The sequence below is a fragment of the Sciurus carolinensis genome, chromosome 4 (genome assembly GCF_902686445.1).
Source record: "Sciurus carolinensis chromosome 4, mSciCar1.2, whole genome shotgun sequence".
NCBI lineage: Eukaryota > Metazoa > Chordata > Mammalia > Rodentia > Sciuridae > Sciurus > Sciurus carolinensis.
The window spans coordinates 10350613-10369576 of NC_062216.1; the positions used below are offsets into that span (position 1 = coordinate 10350613).

The 18964-nt window shown below is 51.9% G+C and overlaps 1 protein-coding gene across 1 annotated transcript in view; it reads left to right on the plus strand.

Moving 5' to 3' along the window:
• The window catches only part of Scara5 (scavenger receptor class A member 5), a 107360-nt gene extending 89284 nt beyond the window's left edge, over positions 1 to 18076 (plus strand). Inside the window, exons 8-9 of the mRNA XM_047551617.1 lie at positions 7481 to 7675; positions 16003 to 18076. Of these exons, the coding sequence (XP_047407573.1) occupies positions 7481 to 7675; positions 16003 to 16139 (332 nt within the window). The 3' untranslated portion in view covers positions 16140 to 18076. The remainder of the gene's footprint in view (positions 1 to 7480; positions 7676 to 16002) is intronic.
• Positions 18077 to 18964: the final 888 nt, after the last annotated feature.

Sequence of the window (18964 nt, forward strand, 5' to 3'; positions counted from 1 at the left end):
GCATTGTCTCACAGATGAGCTTTTGGGAGACACCTCCCATCCAGACCATAACAGATCTTGCTTAAGATGTCTTCACAGTGAGGTCCTTCGAGCAAACACACCCTCGCCCTTTTGGTTCTTACCCCGAATTTATCTACCTTCCTCCTATTGTAGGAGGAATCGTTTATAGGGTTAAGATCAGGCGAGGGTCGTGAAATAGCCATCTTGTCAGACCTTGCGGCACCCCTGCAGCAGGGCTGCTGAGGAACTGGTTTGCTCTCTACTAAGTACTTTCTTAAACTCCTGACCCACTACTCATGTCTAACCGCTCCCTCGCCCAGGGCATCCGGAGGGCATTCCAATGGAGCCTGCTGACAAAGGCTGACATCCATCCGCCCAGCTGCCCCCATCCCACCTCATCATCAAACACGCTTTCAACTAACCAGGTGTCTTGCCAAGCACTGAGGGCTGTGGACAAGGAAGACATGACCTCCCTTCCCAAGGGAAGACCAGCTATGCGTGTGGACCCCAGCAGGTGCATAGCGTCCCTGGGCCTCCCTCCAACAGAGCCCTCTCCACTCCTGGCCTCTTGGGGGAACCACACACCCACTTCTCTTGGCATGATGGCTTCGACTGAGAGTGGCTGGCATCCGAAGGAGTCAGTGGTCTAGGAAGGGAGGGCTCTGGCCTTCCGCTAACAGCTGGTCACTCTGTCTCTCAACCTTCATTTGTTCTCTAAATGAGACGTTTGGCCTGGAAGTCCTTGAATTCTCTGCCAGTTTTGACGTTTTGTGGTCATCTCCTTCTGTGAGTCCAGGAAAAAGATAATACTGATTTGTCCTTATGTCCTTAGTACCCAGTGCAACCCTGGATGGTGGTAGGGAGTCTGAAAGTGCATCTGCATGGGTAAATACATAGCAATGGGAAAAAACAAACAAACAAACACCTACTTCAATAAAATGTAGGGTTAAGATAGATGAGGTACCGTTAGTGCCTAATCTGTGTATAGGAATAGAATCACCCTGGGCTTTCTTCAAAAGCCAAGCCTGCTTTATTGTTCCCCAGTCTGGAACCATCAACGTGTTCATATTAAAATGCAAACTCAGAGGTAACCATGCTTTCCTGTCACCACGGTCCACCCGTGAGACTCAGGAGGAGCCCATGGGTTTTTATGAATTTTGCATAGAAGCATTACTGCTCCAGGGTTGAAAAATTGTTTTTCATGTAACTTCTCCACCAGAGTTGTAAATCAAATCAGAGTCATGAATCTCAGTCGAAGTTGAGAAGCAAATGAGTGACCCCTGCTCAGAGATCCCAGAAGGGTGAAGGACTGTGGGAGAGAAGGGAGGGTATGGATGGAGAACTGGCCCAAGGGTCAAGGGTCAAGTTCAGGTCCCAACTCTTCTACTCACTGTGGGATGACCTTGGGTAAGACTTGTCACCTCTGGGTTCCCTTGTGTGTCACAGGAAGACTTCAGACTATGTCATCTCCAAGCCTCTGCCAGTTGGCAAATTCTATGCTTCTCCGTCATCTGTGATGATTGGAAAAGCCCAAAGATTGTGTCACAATTAACTAAAATAGCTCCACACAGTCAGCAATGGGACAGCTGTAGCCTACAACTAAGTTAATGCAAGTCGTTTCCAGAGGTGTCCTCAGAAGGCAAGACCCTCCTGGTTCTTCTCCATGACTTGCCTCCGTGTGTCTCATCCTCACCCTCTTTGCTGGATAACCAAGTCAGGATGTGGGAAACCGGGGCCCTGTGGCAGGAAGGTGGATGTAGGCCGTGGGGCTGGCCCCAGGAGAAGCCTGGGTAATGGCAGGGTTGGCTCAGCAGGCTGAGGATAGGAGGCCAGTTTCATGGGCTGGGGCTGCAGCCAGGCAGAAAGCCTCAAGCGGAGGTTAGAACCACTGATACCCTAAAAACACGTGGAGTGGGGGATTGATGACTCCTTTGATCCTCAAAGACAGGAGCCTGCACCCTGTCCTGGGGTCCCCTCATCAGTTTCCTCCTCTGGGTCACACAGCAAGACCAAGCAATGATGATTCTGGGCTGAGCCGGGGACTGACAGCACTTTTCTCTGAAGTGGGGCCTATGGTCCCCAACCCCCCAAGGCAGTAGAGACAAGAGGAACAGAGACCCAGCCCTGTGGACATCCGTGTCTCTGCCAAGGCTGGGGACCGGGGCAGGATGGATATTACAAGGGAAAGAGCTTTTGACTTGTGTGCTGGGGTTGGGGCAAACTGTCAAGTTGAAACAGCTGCCATTGTCCTCCATGTTTTGGGTAAGGAATAGTTACTCGCATTTCCTCAATGCTTGGGTTTTCCAGTCCAGAGATGGAACACTGATGATACCATTCCTGCACAGAGCTGGGCAGGGACCAGCCTTGTGGTCAGTACTTGCAAGCTGCAGACACATGGACAGGCAGGCCCCAGTCTGGGGTAAGGACCCAGATCAAAAGGAATCCTGTTCTGTTCTGATTTGGATTCATGGCCCTCAGATACCCACATGGAATGGTGGAACAGGGCTGTCCTTGGGGTTGCTGATTCTTATTTTGTTCAGGAAGGACTTTCTAGGGCTCACCGAGGTGGGATGCAAAGGAGGCAGGTATTAAGGAAGGTGACTGTCATCTCCAAACCTGGGATTCCATTGCTCATCATGGACACTCTTTCTCTTTGCCCTCTAACTAGATCATTCCTTCCTGCTATGGGCCTAGAAGTGCCTGAGTTTCCCACAGTTGTGAATCCCTGCCTTCCGTTCTTATCCACTGTCATGTGCAAACACAGGAATCTCCCTGACCCCAAGTAGCCCACCTGCCCTGCAGGGACCAGGGTTGGGCATCTGAGGTGAGGAAGATGCTCCCTGGACTAACAAGTGTCCTGGGAGGGTCACAACCAGGCTAAGGCCCTCTCAGGCACCATGTCTGAGTGTAGGAGTTGACGCAATAAGTGTGGGGCGAGGGCATTTCCGGGCAGTGTTTGGTTGCTCAGTGGGAAAGCTTTGCCCTGGGGCAGAAACTGCTGGGAAAAGGCGAGTAGAAACCCTCTGCCCACAGACACCCAAACCTCTTAGCAAGTCATGACACACTCCTCAGGCTAGTGCTGGGGTCCCTGTTGGAGTGTGCTTGGTGACTCCACAAGGGCACTGCTGGGAGTGGCCTCACTGCTCAGGCCTGGGAGAGGTGCCACCTGCCTGCAGGCTGCCTCCCTGTGGGCTGTCCTTATTCAAGGACCAGCCCCTTGGACTGTCCAAGTCCTTGAATTGGGGCAGTCTGGGTTATAAACAAACCAAACTGCAGCCTATAGTTTCCCAGGGAGGTAGTGACAGAGCTGAGATTCTGTTAGAGGAAGAAAGACTCACAAAAAAATGAAGTTTAGGGCCATATTCTATAAGATAAAGCCAGAACAAAATTTGCCATCTGGTTTGGATGAGTCCAGGGGAGGGGATGCACCCTTCTGGGTCATGAAGCATTTGTTGACCCAATGGGCAGGTGGTAGTGGAGTCTGGGGACCTGGGGACAAGCCATGAGGAACAGGTTCCAAGGCTTTCTGAAGAGACACTGGGGTCTGGATGCTCTCTAGTGTACCCCCATGGGCACTCTTCCCCTCTTAGTCCCCGAGGTCATGTGATGCTAGTTAGGAGAGGTTTACCCACTCGGGACCCTAACTTTTCTTGGTGCATGAGGAGCATGGGCCTGGGGCCAGAGGCATCCTTGACTGTTCTGTGCATTCCGTAATTATGGTTACCACATGTTTCCAATTTTTTGAAGTTGTCCTATTTCCAAATGTTCTTTTGCCCCTTCTATATACATTGAAACCTCCAGGGAATTTCAATATTTCACCCTTCAAATGACATTTTCCAGGCTTCCTCCACCAGTCACAAAAGCATTTGAGAGATCACATCCCTGTTTCCTCATTTGGAATGGACAGTGATGGTACCAGTGCCTGAACTCTGGATCCAGAACCTGGAATCCTCTCATGAAAAGCAGCCAGTGAGGGCACAGAAGGGGCTATGCTGTGAGAGGGGTGTTGGAGCTGTGAGGTGCCCTGAGGGTGGACTCCCAAAGAAGCTGTAGATTCTGGGGAGCTGTGTCCATTAGATGGCGCCTCCCCAGCTGGGTTGTGTTATGGAGAGAATTCATCCATTCCTGCATGTCTCCATTTTACACAGATTGGCATCCTGTGCACTGGGCACTGTGTCAGGCCACGTGATCCTTGAGATGATCCCAGTGACCTAAGAGAGTAAAAGGCAATTTCAGTATAAAGGAATATTATAACCAGAGAAGGGGCCCTGGCCAGGTGTGAGGATGAGGGAAGGCTCTCTGGGAGACATCTGACCTGAGATCTAAAGGAGAAGAAAAATTCAGACCAGACAGTGCAGAAGGGGTTTTCTGAGGTGAGGGTGTCCGAGTCCTTCCTCCCCTCCCCTCACTCTCCACTGCCTTCCTCGTTCACACTTCCAAGATGGCGCCTCCCTCTCTCCCTACCTTTCTGTTCCCATCTGTCACTACTTGTGAACTAGTAATTTTACTAGTCTCCCACACTGAAGCATCAGCTCCCTGAGGTGAGTCCTTTCTCATGGATATACCCACTGCTAACAGACTCTTCATCCCTTATTTGTCTAAGAGAGTAAGGGAATGGAGTGAGATCAGGCTGACCAGGCCAGAGAGGCTATCAGGGACATCTAAATGTCAGCCCTGCTACCTGTGTCATGTTAAGCCTCTTCCTGTTACTGTGACTCTGACCTGACACCCCGAATACTGCCTGACCTGTGCCAGGATTCCTGCACACTGACCTCCCCCTGAGTGGCACAGCACCCTGCCACGTGACATGCTGCTGACAGAAGTGAGGCGAGTCTGTTAGAAATGAGGACAAGCACCTCCCCTGAGCCTACCCCGGGTCAAGCCCCCCAGGAGGGGCCAGCCTCCCTGGCTGCTGCGGGCTCCTGGTTAGCCTCATTACCGCCTCTGGGGAGTTTGGTCAGACCTGGCCTGTGGATCCGAGTTCCCCTCCGCATTCCCTTCTCCAGGATTCCTGTATTCCCTGCTGCTCCTCGACCTCCCCTTTGCCAGCCTGCAGAGCTGTTTTCCATAACTGCCAGGATAGAGCTTCACCCAGTAGGGATGAAGGTTGCCCAGCAAGTGTGCTGAGCGGAGCTTTGCAAAGTGACCCACTGTGGCTGCTGGCATCCTGGGGCGCTGTGGCTCCCGTGGTGTCCTTTGCTCCCTGTGCGGAGGATTCTGAATTTTCCCAGTTCAGGCAGCTCGTAACAGCGCCTGGGTGGTCTGAGTCCTCTCCCGTCTCTTGTGGCGCGCACGGGAGATTCGTCAATTCTGCTCCCTCCTTCAGGGGCCCCCGAAGGTCTTTGTCAAGTCTCAGGCATTAGAACAGGGGATGTCGTTAGCCCCCTGGCTGAAAAGGGGAAAGGAGAAAGCAGCTCAGGGGAGCAGCACCTGCTAGGAGCAGTACTTGATCAGGGTGGCTGTGTTCTTTGGCAGTTCACATGAGTCTTTGCCTTGTGTCCCCCACTGGTCACTGAGTCACAGCCCCCCAACACACACACACACACACATTCCATGAGGCTTTGACCTGTAAATCATGCGTGTTGAAGGAACCTTTCCCATCATCTAATCCTGTCCCCCTTGAATACTAGTACACAGACGATGGGTACCTCGGAACACGGGGACACTCGGGAACAATACCGATCCCTGACCTCTGCCACCAAACTTCTGATTAGCAGGCCTGAATTGACTCAGGAACCTGCATTTTAACAGATATCCGTAATGTTTTTGATGTGCAGCCAGACTCAACTCACTGACCACCCCGATATCTTATCAAGCAAAGAAGTTCAGGTCCTCATGAAGAGCAGGCCAAGCAGCAGGAAGTTGGGAGACATGTCAGGAGACCTGAGCTGTGATCCCAGCTCTGGCACTAACCGTGGTCACCCTGAGACTCTGACCTCTGGCTAAACAGTGGCTGCGAGATGGTGGGAAGGCTTCTTCTGGTTGCTGAAATGTTTAAGTCTCCAAAATACCCCCTTTGGAGAACTAATGCAAAACTTTGTAATGCAGAAAAATGGATCTTGATTGGTTCTTCCATTCAGCAAACACTGACCACTTATGTCCCCCAGCCGGGCTCTCTGCTGAACAGTGACGGTAGAGAGGAAGGTGACGGAGGGTCAGCCATTAGACCGAGGAGCAAAGCAGCCTGTAAAGCCTGCCCCACGCAGGCACTCTGCCTGGCTGGCACCATTTCAGTCCTCTGCACGACACTCCTGAGAAGCAGGTGTTGTCCCCTCTCACAGTGCGAGGAAATGTCCTCCAAGAGGCTGGAAGACTTCTGTAAGGTCACGGGGTGGAAAAAAGGGTGCAGCCACAGTGAATCAGGCACCATTTTGAGCTCTTCGTGCATCTCATCTTATTCCACTGATTCCGTGACACACATTTTAGCATCTCTGAAGTCAGGAAGCATCCAGCAATTGATGTCATTTGCCACCGTGACTGACAGAGGTTCCCTTCTTAGTGGCATTTAAAGTAGGGATGTGCTTCATAATAAGGGACATCTTAGATTTAGCAGACCACTCGCTGTCTCTCACAGAGCATAAGGGACAGAGTCAGAATCGACACCCAGGTCTCTCTGGCTTCAAGCACTTTCATGCCTACAGCCTTAACTGTCCCTGGGTTTCCTCTGTTCCTCCTACATCCCCCTCCCTGACAATGTGGCAGCTGGTCACCAGGCCTCAAAAGGTGGAGAGGACTCCAGCAGTCTCACTCCTTGGTATTTACCCGAATGAGTTTAAAATTCACATTGACACCAAAACCCACGCGTGGATGTTTATAGCAGCTTCATTCATAGTCACCCAGACAGAAGCACCGAGACCCCCTTTTGTGGGTGAAAGGGTAAACAAATTGCAGCATATCCAAACAACATCGGCCCAAACTGAAAAGAAAGGAACTAGCAAGCTGTGAGAAGACTCGAAGGAAAGGAGAATATGCCTCACTCAGGGAAAGAAGCTGATCTGAAAAGGTTGCACACTGCCATTCCAGCTGGACTCGAGAACCCAGAGGCAACCTCGGAGGCAGGGAGAAGCTCAGGGGCTGCAGGGTGGAGGGTCTCAGGCAGCGGGTGAGTGTGGTGACAGTGGATACACATCATACGTTTGTTCAAACCCGTAGAACGCGCAAAACTAAGAGTGAACCCAAGGGAAGCTCTGGACTTTGGGTAATGACAGGTGTCAGTCAATGGGGGTTTATCATTTGTAATAATGTCCCACTCTGGTGGGGGTGTTGCTCTCTTTACCCTCCAGTCAACAGTGCACCTGAAAGTCTTTTAAAAAAAAAGGAAGAAATGGAAGTTGGGAGACAGGCTGATGACGGGGAGCAGTGACCCGGATTCTGTGGCTGCAGCCCCAGCCTGCTCCTCCCTCCCGCCTGGAGGGAGGGGAGTCAGGAGGTGCAGCAGGGGGTCCAGGCCCAGGGGTGACACGCAGCTTCCTTCTGGCAGGTGGTGTGGACGTCACGATGATCCGCCTGGTGAACGGCTCGGGTCTGCACGAGGGCCGTGTGGAGGTGTACCATGACCGGCGCTGGGGCACCGTGTGTGATGACGGCTGGGACAAGAAGGATGGGGACGTGGTGTGCCGCATGCTGGGCTTCCGCGGTGCTGAGGAGGTGTACCGGACGGCTCGCTTTGGGCAAGGTAAGGCCCGCAGAGGTAAAGACTGGGAGGGGGCCGGCCGGTCCTAGCCCTGGCCTCCTGTCCCCTCTCTGAAGCCCGGCCCCCTGGACTGCCATCCTGCCGTCCCCCGCATGCAGTCAACATGCGGGCTTGTCTCCTAGGTCCCCTCCGGGCCCTGTTCTCCATCCTGTGTGTCAGGCGCACTGGACAGTCCCTCAGATCTTTGCAGCTTGCTCTCTTACCTCTGCCACACTCTTGTGCTTACTTGACACCTATATGTCACTCACGGGTCGTGTTCTAAACACGTTACAACCGTTCACTCATTGGGTCCTTACAGCACTATGGAGTAGTTGTAGATTTCACCCCCCTTTCCAAATGGGGAAACTGAGGCACAGATGGGGCGGGTAACTTGCCCAAGGTCACACAGCTAGCAAACGGCAGAACCTGTCATCAGACCCAGGCAGGGATCTCAGGAGTCCATGCCCACACCCTCTCTGCTGGGCTGTCTCTGTCTCTCTGATCCTTTTCTTCTCCAGATGAACGCCCCAGATGTTCCATCTTGCCCACATATGACAAGATTTAGAAAGCCTTTGCCATTCCGGTTGCTTCCCTTTGGACTTGCTTGAGCACATCTGCCTCCCCACAGATGGGACAAGAGGCTTGGGGGGAAGGGCCCAGACCCTAACCCTGGACAATGGTGTCGACCCTCACCTCCTGTTGGCTGCACCCCAGCTCCAGTCTTCAGCCACCCCACCATGCCTGTCTCTCAGACTCTGCACTTTTCTGCCAGGGCAGCTGTGGCAAACACCACAGCCTGGGTGGCTTGAGCATTGGGAATTTATTTCCTCACAATTCTGGAGGGGAAGTCCAAGATCAAGGTGTTGGCAGGGTTGGTTCCCTTCCTTCTGGAGCCTCTTTCTCCAGCTGAGGATGGCATCTTCTCTTGGTGTCCTTATGTGGGCTTCCTTCTGTGCATGTCTGTGTCCTAATCTCTTCTTCTAGGGACACCAGTCCTATCAGATTAGGGTCCATTATAATGACCTCATTTTACTTAATTATTTTCAATGTCTTCTCCAAATGCAGTCACATTCTGCACTAGGTGTCAGGACTTGGTCGTGTGAATTTTGGAGGGAGACAAATCAGCTGAAAGCCCTCAGCGTGCTTACTACGGCCACCGTCTTAATCCATTTGGGCTGCGATAGCAAAATATCAGAAACTGAGTAGCTCATAAATAACAGAAATCTGCTGGGCAGGGTGGTGCATGCCTGTAATCTCAGCACCTTGGGAGGCTGAGACTGGAGGATTCCAAGTTCAAGGCTAGCCTGGGCAAGTTAGCAATCCTGTTTCAAGTAAAATGGAAAGAGCTGGGAACATAGCATAGTGGTAGAGCACCTCTGGGCTCAATCCTCAGTGCACAAAACAAAACAAACAACCCAGCAGTTTATTTCTCCCAGTTCTAGAGTCTGCAAAGCCCAGGATCAAGGGGCCAGTAGGTCCAGTCTCTGGTGATGAGCCTCTTCCTGGCTCACAGACAGTCTTGCTTTGTCCCCAGTGATGGAAGGAGCAAGGTGTCTTTTTGAGGACACTAATCCCATCCATCAGGGCTCCACCCTTATAACCTAATCTCCTCCCAAAGGCCCCATAATACCCTCATCTAAGCCCCCTCACCTTGGTCTTAGATTTTTAATATATGAATTTGGGGGGGACACAAGCATTCAATCTGCTGCAACCACCACCCACGCTGATGTGAAGATCTACACATGGATGACACCCGCCAATGCCCACAGCACCCACCTCCACCCACACCCCTACACACACATTCACACTCATGTGCCCTCTCTTCTGCCAGACCTTGAACGTGGAGGAACCTGGGTTGACTCGAAACCAACATCATGGTTCCGAGGAAGCCTGCGCTCCCCACTCCTGTTTAATAGTGAGCTGACCCTTGCTGTGTGGTCTTGGGTCTGCCGTTTCTGCACTCTGGGTCTTGGTGTTCTTGCCTTTAAGTAAAGGGCTTGCTGGCTCTGTGATGAGCTGTCCATCCTGGGCCCTGGGTGCTTGGACCCTGCTGCTCACCCCTTAGGAGCATCAGCGCTGTGTTGAGGGGTAGGATTTGGCCTGGTCCTCCCACACTCAGATGCCAGGTCCTCTGGAGATCTGTGGACAGCAGTGACCCACCATGGCAGCTCTTGGTCAGTGGAGTTGAGCTGAACATGTGTGCTGTCTTGCCCAAGGCAGCAGCTGTCCAATACCACCCCAACCCCATGCTAAATGGCTAAGGGACTCTGTTCAGCATGAGGGAGAGGGTGGCCTGTCCTCTCTAGATGGGGAATGGAGTCTGGCCCTGGAAACCTCCGTCCTCAACCCCATGATGCAATTCTTGTTTGGAAGCTCATGTTTGGATGCCATGTTCATCAGCTGAACTTGGGGATACCTGCTGAGACAGCTGGCAGGAAACATCTGGGCAACTGCACACGTCCTGGCCTCTCCACCTAAGGGCCAGGGCATGTGGGGACTTCAAAGGCATACAGTGACGTGGAGGGTAGCCCACAGAGACAGCACCTTCCTCCCCACACAGCTTTGGGCTGAATCCCCAAAGGGGATTTCTTCAAGGAAAACTGCCACGTCATCTCCCTGAGGAAGAAGAGGGAGAGTCCATCCAGTGAGGACTCCTTCCTAATAAGTGGAAGCAAAGCCTTTTTGTAAAAGAAAACCATTACCTCTTTTCAAAAAGCCAAATAGGCACTCTGAAGGTTGTGGCAGTCTTGGCGTTACAGCAGGTGGGTGTGAAGGTAGCCCAACCCCAGCACATGGCTCCCAGGCTGGCCAGCCATCCTGTGGACTGTGGCCTCCTCTCCTGATTTTTGTGTGACACAACACGTAGGAGGAAGCCCTGAGCTCTCAGCCCATGCCTTCGAGCAGCCCAAGGAGTCCATGGTGCACCAGCTCTGGACCACCGCTCCCCACCAGTCCGCTCTCTTGTCTCTCGTGCTACTCAGGCCCTGGGAAAGTAGGTGGCCAGTGTCACTAAAGGGCACACAGAGGGAAATGGAAGCCTGGGAAGGGAAGGGGCTGGCCTTGGATTCTGCACGCTGTCTCTGGGGGCCATTCCCTTGCCCGGGGTCAGCATCAACCCAGGTCTTTCCCTGTGTCCGAGAGCGTTCTGTCGAGCTCCAGACGTGCATGTTCAGTTACCTCCCAGACGCCCACGCGTACCTCCAAGACACCTGCCGAAACGTCAAGCATGTCCTTTCTGCCAACTCCTCGCTCTCTCATTGGCCCCAGCCCCGCCTTCTCTGTCAGGCCCATCCACGCCAGAAACCCGGGCGCCTCCTCCCTGTCTCCTACTCCCTGCTCAGTCCCCGAGTCCTGCGGATTCTGCCAGTGTCCACCTCTGGTCTCTCCTGAATCTGTCCTCCCTGCCCTCCCCTTAGGACCTCAGTCAGGGTAGAGCTCTGATGAGGAGCTCCCACTCTGGAGTCAAACCCCCAAATTGGAATCCTGTCTCTGCTACGTTCTAGGTGGCGACCTTGAGCAGATTGCTTAACCTCTGGGCTTCAGTTCTCCTTTTTAAGGGTGATAGCAGATGTGAAATGCGATCATGTGCCATCAGGCAGTTAAAGTGGCATCACATCATCGCACAGATCTCTCTGCTGTGTGATGAGTGGAGGGGGCTGTCAGTCAACCGGGCTTTGGTAGCAGCTCCAATCCTCCATGGGCTACGACTCTACAGCTGTGTTGCCACCAGCTGCAGCTGGCTCCTGGTGCCTACCTCCTTGTGGCTGCCTGGGACTGTTCTTAAATGAGCACCTGCACATGTCAACTCCTTCCTGGATCCTCAGTGGGTCTTACTGGTCTTGGGGTCAGCTGGGTTTCCTTCACTTAGCACCCAAAACTCTCCTTCACCTGCCCCTGCCCACCGCCGTCCTCTCCTGGCAGGTGTCCGCTTGTGCTCTCAGAGCCATTGCATGCCACCCTGTCTTCTCACTTGCTGGTCCTCTGCGAGGCCTTTCCCTCCTTCCTCAGCTTGGAAGTCAGCTCAGTTATCGCCTCCTGAGAGAAGCTCTTCTGGCTCCTTCCATCCTTCACCTCAAGATAAAGACATGCCTGTCCATGTCCTGTGGCAATTTTGTGCATGTCTCTATCGCTGCCTCACACTCCCCTGGCCTTGGAGAGACAGGGGAACGTCTTGAGGGCTTCACCTTTGCAGTTCAAAACCCAGAATCGGGACATACTAGGTACTGGATGAATGTTGGAGGGAAGAAAGGAGAGAGGGGAGGAGGGAGAAGGGAAGAAAGGAAAGATGGAAGGAAGGAAGCCATTGAGGGAGGGAGGGAGGGAGAGAAGGAGGGAGGAAGGAAGGAAGGAAGGGAGGAAGGAAGGAAGGAGAGAGGGAGGAGAGAGGGAGGGAGGAAGGAGGGAGACAGGCAGGGAGGGAGAGAGGTCTTCCAGCGGCCTAACTGAGCCCTCCCCAGTGACACGCAACACCTCCCTGGCAGGTCTCCCTGTGGTCCGGCCCATTCATTTTTTCCTGGATAGGGTTTGGTAATCAAATTATCTGTTTCCCAGGAGAAGAGCAAGGAAAGACTCAAAAGAGAGAGACTTGAAGCTGTTTTACGTTTTAAATTTGCCCCGGAGGCAGTGGAGGGGTGTGGCTGGAGCAGGTCTGGGGAGGTGGGTGGGGCGGGTGAGCAGCTGGGGGAGCCCAGAGCACAGGGAGCGTGGCCAAGACAGATGCAGAGAGGAGGCAAGCAGGGCGCCAGGCGCAGCTTGGCAGGTGGCCGCAGGCAGATGGACCTGGTGTGCTCGCTCCCAGTTCTATCATTATTACCATTGTGGCCCTTTTTTTCCCCCTGAAATAAGGCGCAAATACTGGGATATTGCTTATTATAAAAATCAACCCACATTTTCTGTACAGGGTTGAATAGTAAATTTTTTAAGCTTATGGGCTAGATGATTTCTGCCACAACTACCCAGGTCAGCAGTGGATGGAGAACTGAAGAAAACGACTGTGTACCATAAGTAACCAAATGGGCAGGGCCATGTCCCAATAAAACTTTATTTACAAAAGTAGGTTTTGGGTCACTTTTGGCCCATGGTTTGCCACCCCTGGCTAAGTGCTGTGGACTAGGGACTGTCCTATGATGAGAAGCAAGGCCTGGACTGTCCGAGTGTCAGAGACCAGTCAAGTCATGTCCCTTAAAGTTACAGAAGCACTGACAAGTCACTTTATCATCTGGGGCCTCAGTTTTCCTCCCCTTTAAATATCTGCCAAATAGCTGTCCTGTCCTGAGAGGCTTAGATGGAAACCCGTAGGATTCAGTACAACCTAATCCTACTCTTCATGTACTTTTAATAAATATGTAGGAGTTCAAGTGTTAGCCCCCAAGACAGGTTTTTTTGCTTTTGTTGATTTGTCTTTTTTCTTTTATTTCTTTTCTTTTTCTTTTTTTTTTAGCAATGTATTCCAAACACCTAAAGGTAGTGCTGAGCACAGAGTGGACCCTCAAACATTTGTTCAGTGAATGAATTATCACCTTCCAACCTGGCTCTTTACCTTCCCCGCTCAAGGTGGAAGGGTGCCTTATTGCCTCATTCTCTGATGTGTGAAGTGGGAGGCACTGTCCGCCTGACTCACTGGCGAGGAGTTGATCACGCAGCTGGAGGAGCCGGTCGGTGGAAGCGTAGACCTGGCCTAGCAGGGCCTCTCAGACTCCACGGTGCGCGTGAACCCGGGGGGGTTTCCTGACGAGCTCCAGGTGATACAGTCCTGGTCTGGGGCCATGCCTTGAGCACTCACGTGTCACTTCTAAAGCTAAAGTGAGGATAGGCAGCTAGAACCCCCGGAGCACTCATTTCGGTGACAGCATGAGGGATCAAGATGGTTTGCCACTTCCTTCGCCCTTCAGTGAGGTCCCACGTGGCCGTCAAAACCAAAGATGTTCAGGGCTGCTCTTCTAATGACCCCATTCCCACCTTATGGCCTTTCCATGTCTGGACATTGGCCGGGACTCCCTGGCTGCACACCAACTAGGGATTGGAGTTTTGAGATCCTATACGCACATCCGGGCAGGGTAACCTTGGGCCTGTTCTTTGTTAGTCTCCTTTATTTGCTTCTTTATTTGCTTTGGGTGTGACTAATCCCAGAGAGCTCTTGGGTCTGTGGCCTTTTTCTGGGTAGTTTGTAAACTGATGTGTTTTCCCGGAGATGTTTAATCTGTGAGCTGTAGCTGGGCCTCAAAGGGCCTATTGTGCAAGAGCCACAGCCCTGCAGGCCAGGGAGACTCTGGGGGAGAGTCGAGGTCCAAGGAGACGGCGGAGGACGCCTCTCGCCACTGATCTACTGCTGACTCCCTGCACAGCGATCCCCAGGATAGCAGAGGCTGACAAGCTCTACATGACCAAAATATGTCTACACCACTCAGTTCCCGTGGCCAGCAGTGCTGTGGTTTAGATGTTCCCTTGACATTCTTTATAAGGGGATTTCACTGAGCAGCTCAGTGACAGTTTTATTCTGACAGTTCACTAAAAAGGAGAGGGGCTTCCTGGCTGCTGAATGAAGAGGGGCTTCCTGGGCACATGAGGATGGGGTACAGGACTAATCCCAAGTTACCTTCTTATGGTTCCTCTGGGGCTTGAACCTGGGGATGCTCTACCACTGAGCTTCATCTGCCGCCCTTTTTATTTTTATTTCGAGACAGGATCTTGCTAAGTTGCTGAGGCTGGCCTTGACCTGAGAGCCTCCTGCCTCAGCCTCCGCAGTGGCTGGCATGGCAGGTGTGTCCCACTGCACCCGGCCCTGAGCTGCCTTTACGACAGGTTTCCTTAGATTCCACAGCTCTTTCCAACACAGGAACTATAACCTCATTGACTTGCTCGGAGCGACATCATCAGTAGCTTCATTAGGGCCTGTTTTATGATGCTTAACCCCGTTGTCACAGACCCAACAGGAGAGGGTGCTGGGGTGACCAATGGCACTGGTTTGGTCAGAACTTGCCAGGTTTTAACACTGGAAGTCCCACATCCTGGAAAGCCCCTCCCAGTTTGGAAACTGACCTGGTCACTCCAGATGGTGCTGAGACTTGATTTGAGGCATGTCCTGTGTCAAAGTCCTGCCTCCGCCAGTGCTTCTCAGTGCATGCGCGGTGCCTTCGTTAGCATGCAGATCCTGGCTCAGTAGGGCCTGGGCACGACTGAGGTGCTCTGCTTCCATCGAGCTCCGGTCCTGCTGCGGGTCCAGGGCCTCCCTCTGAGCAGCAAGGCTACTGCTACCACAGGAGCCCTAGAGCTCAGTCCCACGTCTGGGGCCAGGCAGAGCCATCAGCCCAGAGAGCCCGGAAGTTCCCGTCTGTCAGGGTGACACATGGTGACCTCTGTGTAGCTTACTCCGTTCTTCCCTCGACAAGCACTGCTCGTCTACAGCACTGCCCTTCACTCTTGGAAACTCACCCAGCCTTCCTAGTTCAGTCCCCTTAAGTTCACTGAGGTGCCACAGCCAAGCGTATGCTACTCAGTGCTCAGGCGCAATCCTGGAAGAGCCCATGAGAGCACCCACGCACGGGCACCTTCAGACCAGCAGGCAGGTCCTCTTAGGAGCTGGGTGGACAGGGCTGGCCGCAGGCAACACCATCAAATAGATTGTCTCACCCACTTGGCTTTGGAGAGCTCGTGAAATATCTGGTGAAAATGTTAAACTCTGGGATCTGCGGTCCTTCCAGAATCACTGTTTTGGGCTCACAGAATGGGGCCATCTGCCTTAATGCTCACAAGATTGGAAGTGATGTTGGTATTGAGAAACTTGGCTGTGGGGCACTGGGGCAATCTAGGATCTGTCTGACGTTACCCCCTGATTAGACCCTGCCTCACTATTCATCAAGAAAGGCTTCAAGATACCATGTCTCACAAGTTACGTGGTGTGTCTTATAGAGCGTGATCCTGGAGGCAGCAGGACGAGTTTGAGGTTAGACTGCCACGTATAAGCTGAGTAACTGAGTGATCTTGCATTGATTATTCTCTGAGCCTCAGTTTCCTGCCTATAAAGTGGGTTTATTAATACTTACCTCAAAGCACCATGGTGAGGGCAGAGGAAACTAATATGTGTGAGATGCCTGGCACATAGGAGATACCAGTGTCGTCTCCTCAGTTACTATTATTCTCCTTGCAAGAAACTGAGCCTAGAAATAAGCATGAGTTATTGGTGGGATGGAAAGGGCAGAAGGAAGCCCCAGATCTGAGAAGCGCCTACAGGGCCACCAGGGACAGCCTGGTCCAGGGCAGGCAGAATCGTGCCCCATTTGCTTCCCCTTCCTGCACCCCTGCTAAGAAGCCGTGCTGACCTGTCTCCACAGGCACCGGGAGGATTTGGATGGATGACGTCGCCTGCAAGGGTACAGAGGACACCATCTTCCGCTGCAGCTTCTCCAAATGGGGGGTGACAAACTGTGGACATGCTGAGGATGCTGGGGTGACATGCAACAGACACTAGCAGTGGGCACAGCCCAGGGTCAGGCCCTGCCACCAAGCCTTGCTCCTGCATTTCTGGGTAGGGACTTGGCTTGGAGCTACCCTGCCATGCCTCTGCTCTGCCCAGTCCAGTATCCCCAGCCCCCAGAGCCCTACCCCAGGACCGTGGTGGCTTGCCACTCTCCTTCCTGACATCTGCTCCAGAGTGCTCTGTGGGATCTGTCTCTCTCCCACCGGGGTTCCTGCCTGGGGAGCCCGGGTCAGCTGGGTCACCGGTTTGCTCAGCGGTCTGAGCCGTCCTCCACAGGGCCTCGTTATCCATGTTCCCTCCAGTCTCTCGGTTACACTTGAATGCTGAGAAGATATCGGGGACGAATATGGCAGTGGAGATGGACAATATTATGGATCTTTTACTCTCCAGATAATTCCCAAGCCTCATTTAGGCCAAGAGTTTCGACATCTGCCTCCCAAGCAAAAGGCAATCCTGAATGCCTTGTTTGCCCCGCTTTACTCTGCTCCACACACTACGTGTCAGTTTGGGAAGGGAACGTGGGGGAGAAGCCAGCTGCAGAAGCAAGAGGGAAATGCAAGACTCCTGCAGAAACCCAGCTGGAGCTGGAGAAGGGAGTGAAACTAGCATTCACTGAATGACTGCCGTGGTGTAAACAGTACTTGGGTGCTAAATCCATTTATCCATTTTGCTACATTGGTACAAGGCATGTCAGTCCAGGTAAGGTCCTACCTCCAGGTAGCACTTACCTGGCCCACTCACCTGGCCTTCAAGTCAGAAAACTGAGGGTGACTGAGACCAAGTTTCCCCTAGAAACTTAGTGTGTCTTTGCTAGGTCTGAGCAAGAAGCTTGGGCCAGAGACTTGGGTGCTTAGAAAGTCACACATGCAAGATCAGATGTGATGGGTTGATTGGGAGGGTGAGTGCCCATGTTAACTTGAGTCCACCTCTCGGTCATCCGGCAGTCAGGGTTAAAGACAAGTCAACTGTGTCTCATAACTGTTGGGAGGTGGTGACATTGCACCTTCTAGGCCCCTTCAGGTGTGGTCCTGTGGTCAGGGGACACAAGTCCTGATGGGTCCTATAGGGTGGAAGGAAGTGAGGATTCCCTGTAATTTCTAAGGGAATGAGAGACCAGGGGCCTCTGCTCATCTGCAATCTATATGCCCTCCTAGAGTTAGGGAGGTCATATTCTGAAGTTTACATGGGGAGGAGATTGGACTGGGCCATGTGCATGTCCTGCTAGCAGGCATGTACAGCTTCACCTCTCTTTGAAGGAATCACAAACTCACAGTCGGGCCTTGGATGCATGACCACCTGTCACATCAGATGAGCAGTATCATGCATTGAGAAAGTGAAGCGTGGGTCCCTTCAAGCATCCATCCAGCAAAGGTCCTGGCTGACGACTAACCCAATATGTGCCCTTGGTCATTCTTTGCTTACAGTATGCTTGTTATTCACTAGTTCCTAATGATTAGACTCTCCTGACCAATTGCTATGTTTACATAACACGCATGTACTCATGCATCTTTTTCCAGAACCAATATATGTACGCATATATAAACATAGCACTCTTTACTACATAGCTCAGCACATTGCAAATTTCGCATTTAAAACAAAATACTAAAGGTGGAAAGATGTCACTTTGAAAAAAATTCACAACGGCGCAGTTCTGGCAAAGAAATTGTTACCCTACCAGTAAAAACTCACACAATTTTTACTTGGTCTTTTCATTTGGGGAAACACAAGCCTTGTTTTAAATAAAATAAAAACAATGTTGAAAAGTGTTTGAACTTTAAACATAGAAGTCGACTAGTTTACATACCTACCTAAGAGGTCATGGAATTGACCATGGACCTGTATTTCAGGGACTAAAGGAAATTAGGCCTGGCCTAAAATACATCAAACCTTTTGTAAGAAAGAATTTCAATAAAGTGAAAAACATGTCACTAACATCTGATCTATCATGATGTTTCTCATGAAAACCCAGGAGTGTGGGGAGGGTTGTGAGGCTGGATAGCCCGATCACTTTCCAGTGGGGATTGATAATAAGGGCTGTTTATGAAAAGCTGCTTACCTACTTCTGGAAGACAACACAATCTAGACCAAGAATCTGATGGCATATGTCTTAGTCTGTTTTCTATTGCTATAACAGGATACCTGACACTAGATAATTTATCATGAGAAGAGACTGATTTGGGCTCATGGTTCTAGAGTCTGGGAACTCTAAGATTAGACAGTCACACTTGGTGAAGGACTTGAAGTGCTTCAGCTCAAGGGTTCAAGGATGTGTGCAAGAGACAAGACACAAGGATGGACTCGCTGTATAACAAACCAGCCTGGCAATCACTGAGCCTGCCCTGTAAGAGAGAGAACGTGTGGGAGAAAGACATTCATTCATCCATTCGTGAGGACTCTGACCCTATGACCCAAATTCTGCCAACACTGCACTTTGAGGAATTAAAGTTCCAACACGTGCACTTTAGGGGGACACATGATGTCTCCGGCCTTATTTGGCCAGAGGAAACAGGCCTCAGGGAGCAGAACACCACTCAGGTCATTGCCAGGAGAGAACTGCTTTTGAATTCAATAAAGAAGACCACCTGTCTACTGGCATTTCCTCTCATCTCCAGAGTTCCCACAGGGAAGAGTTGTATTCATGCATCAGAAGGTCGAGGAGAGCTAGGTACCAGGTCTGTGAAGTTCCTGGGCTGCTTCATCCAATGAGAGGGCAGGAATGAGCCGAGTGTGTGGAAGACTCTGGTCACTGTGTAGCCCTAGCCACAGGCTCGGAGCTGACATCTCTGGGAAAACCTCACATCTTAAGTGTGCTATGG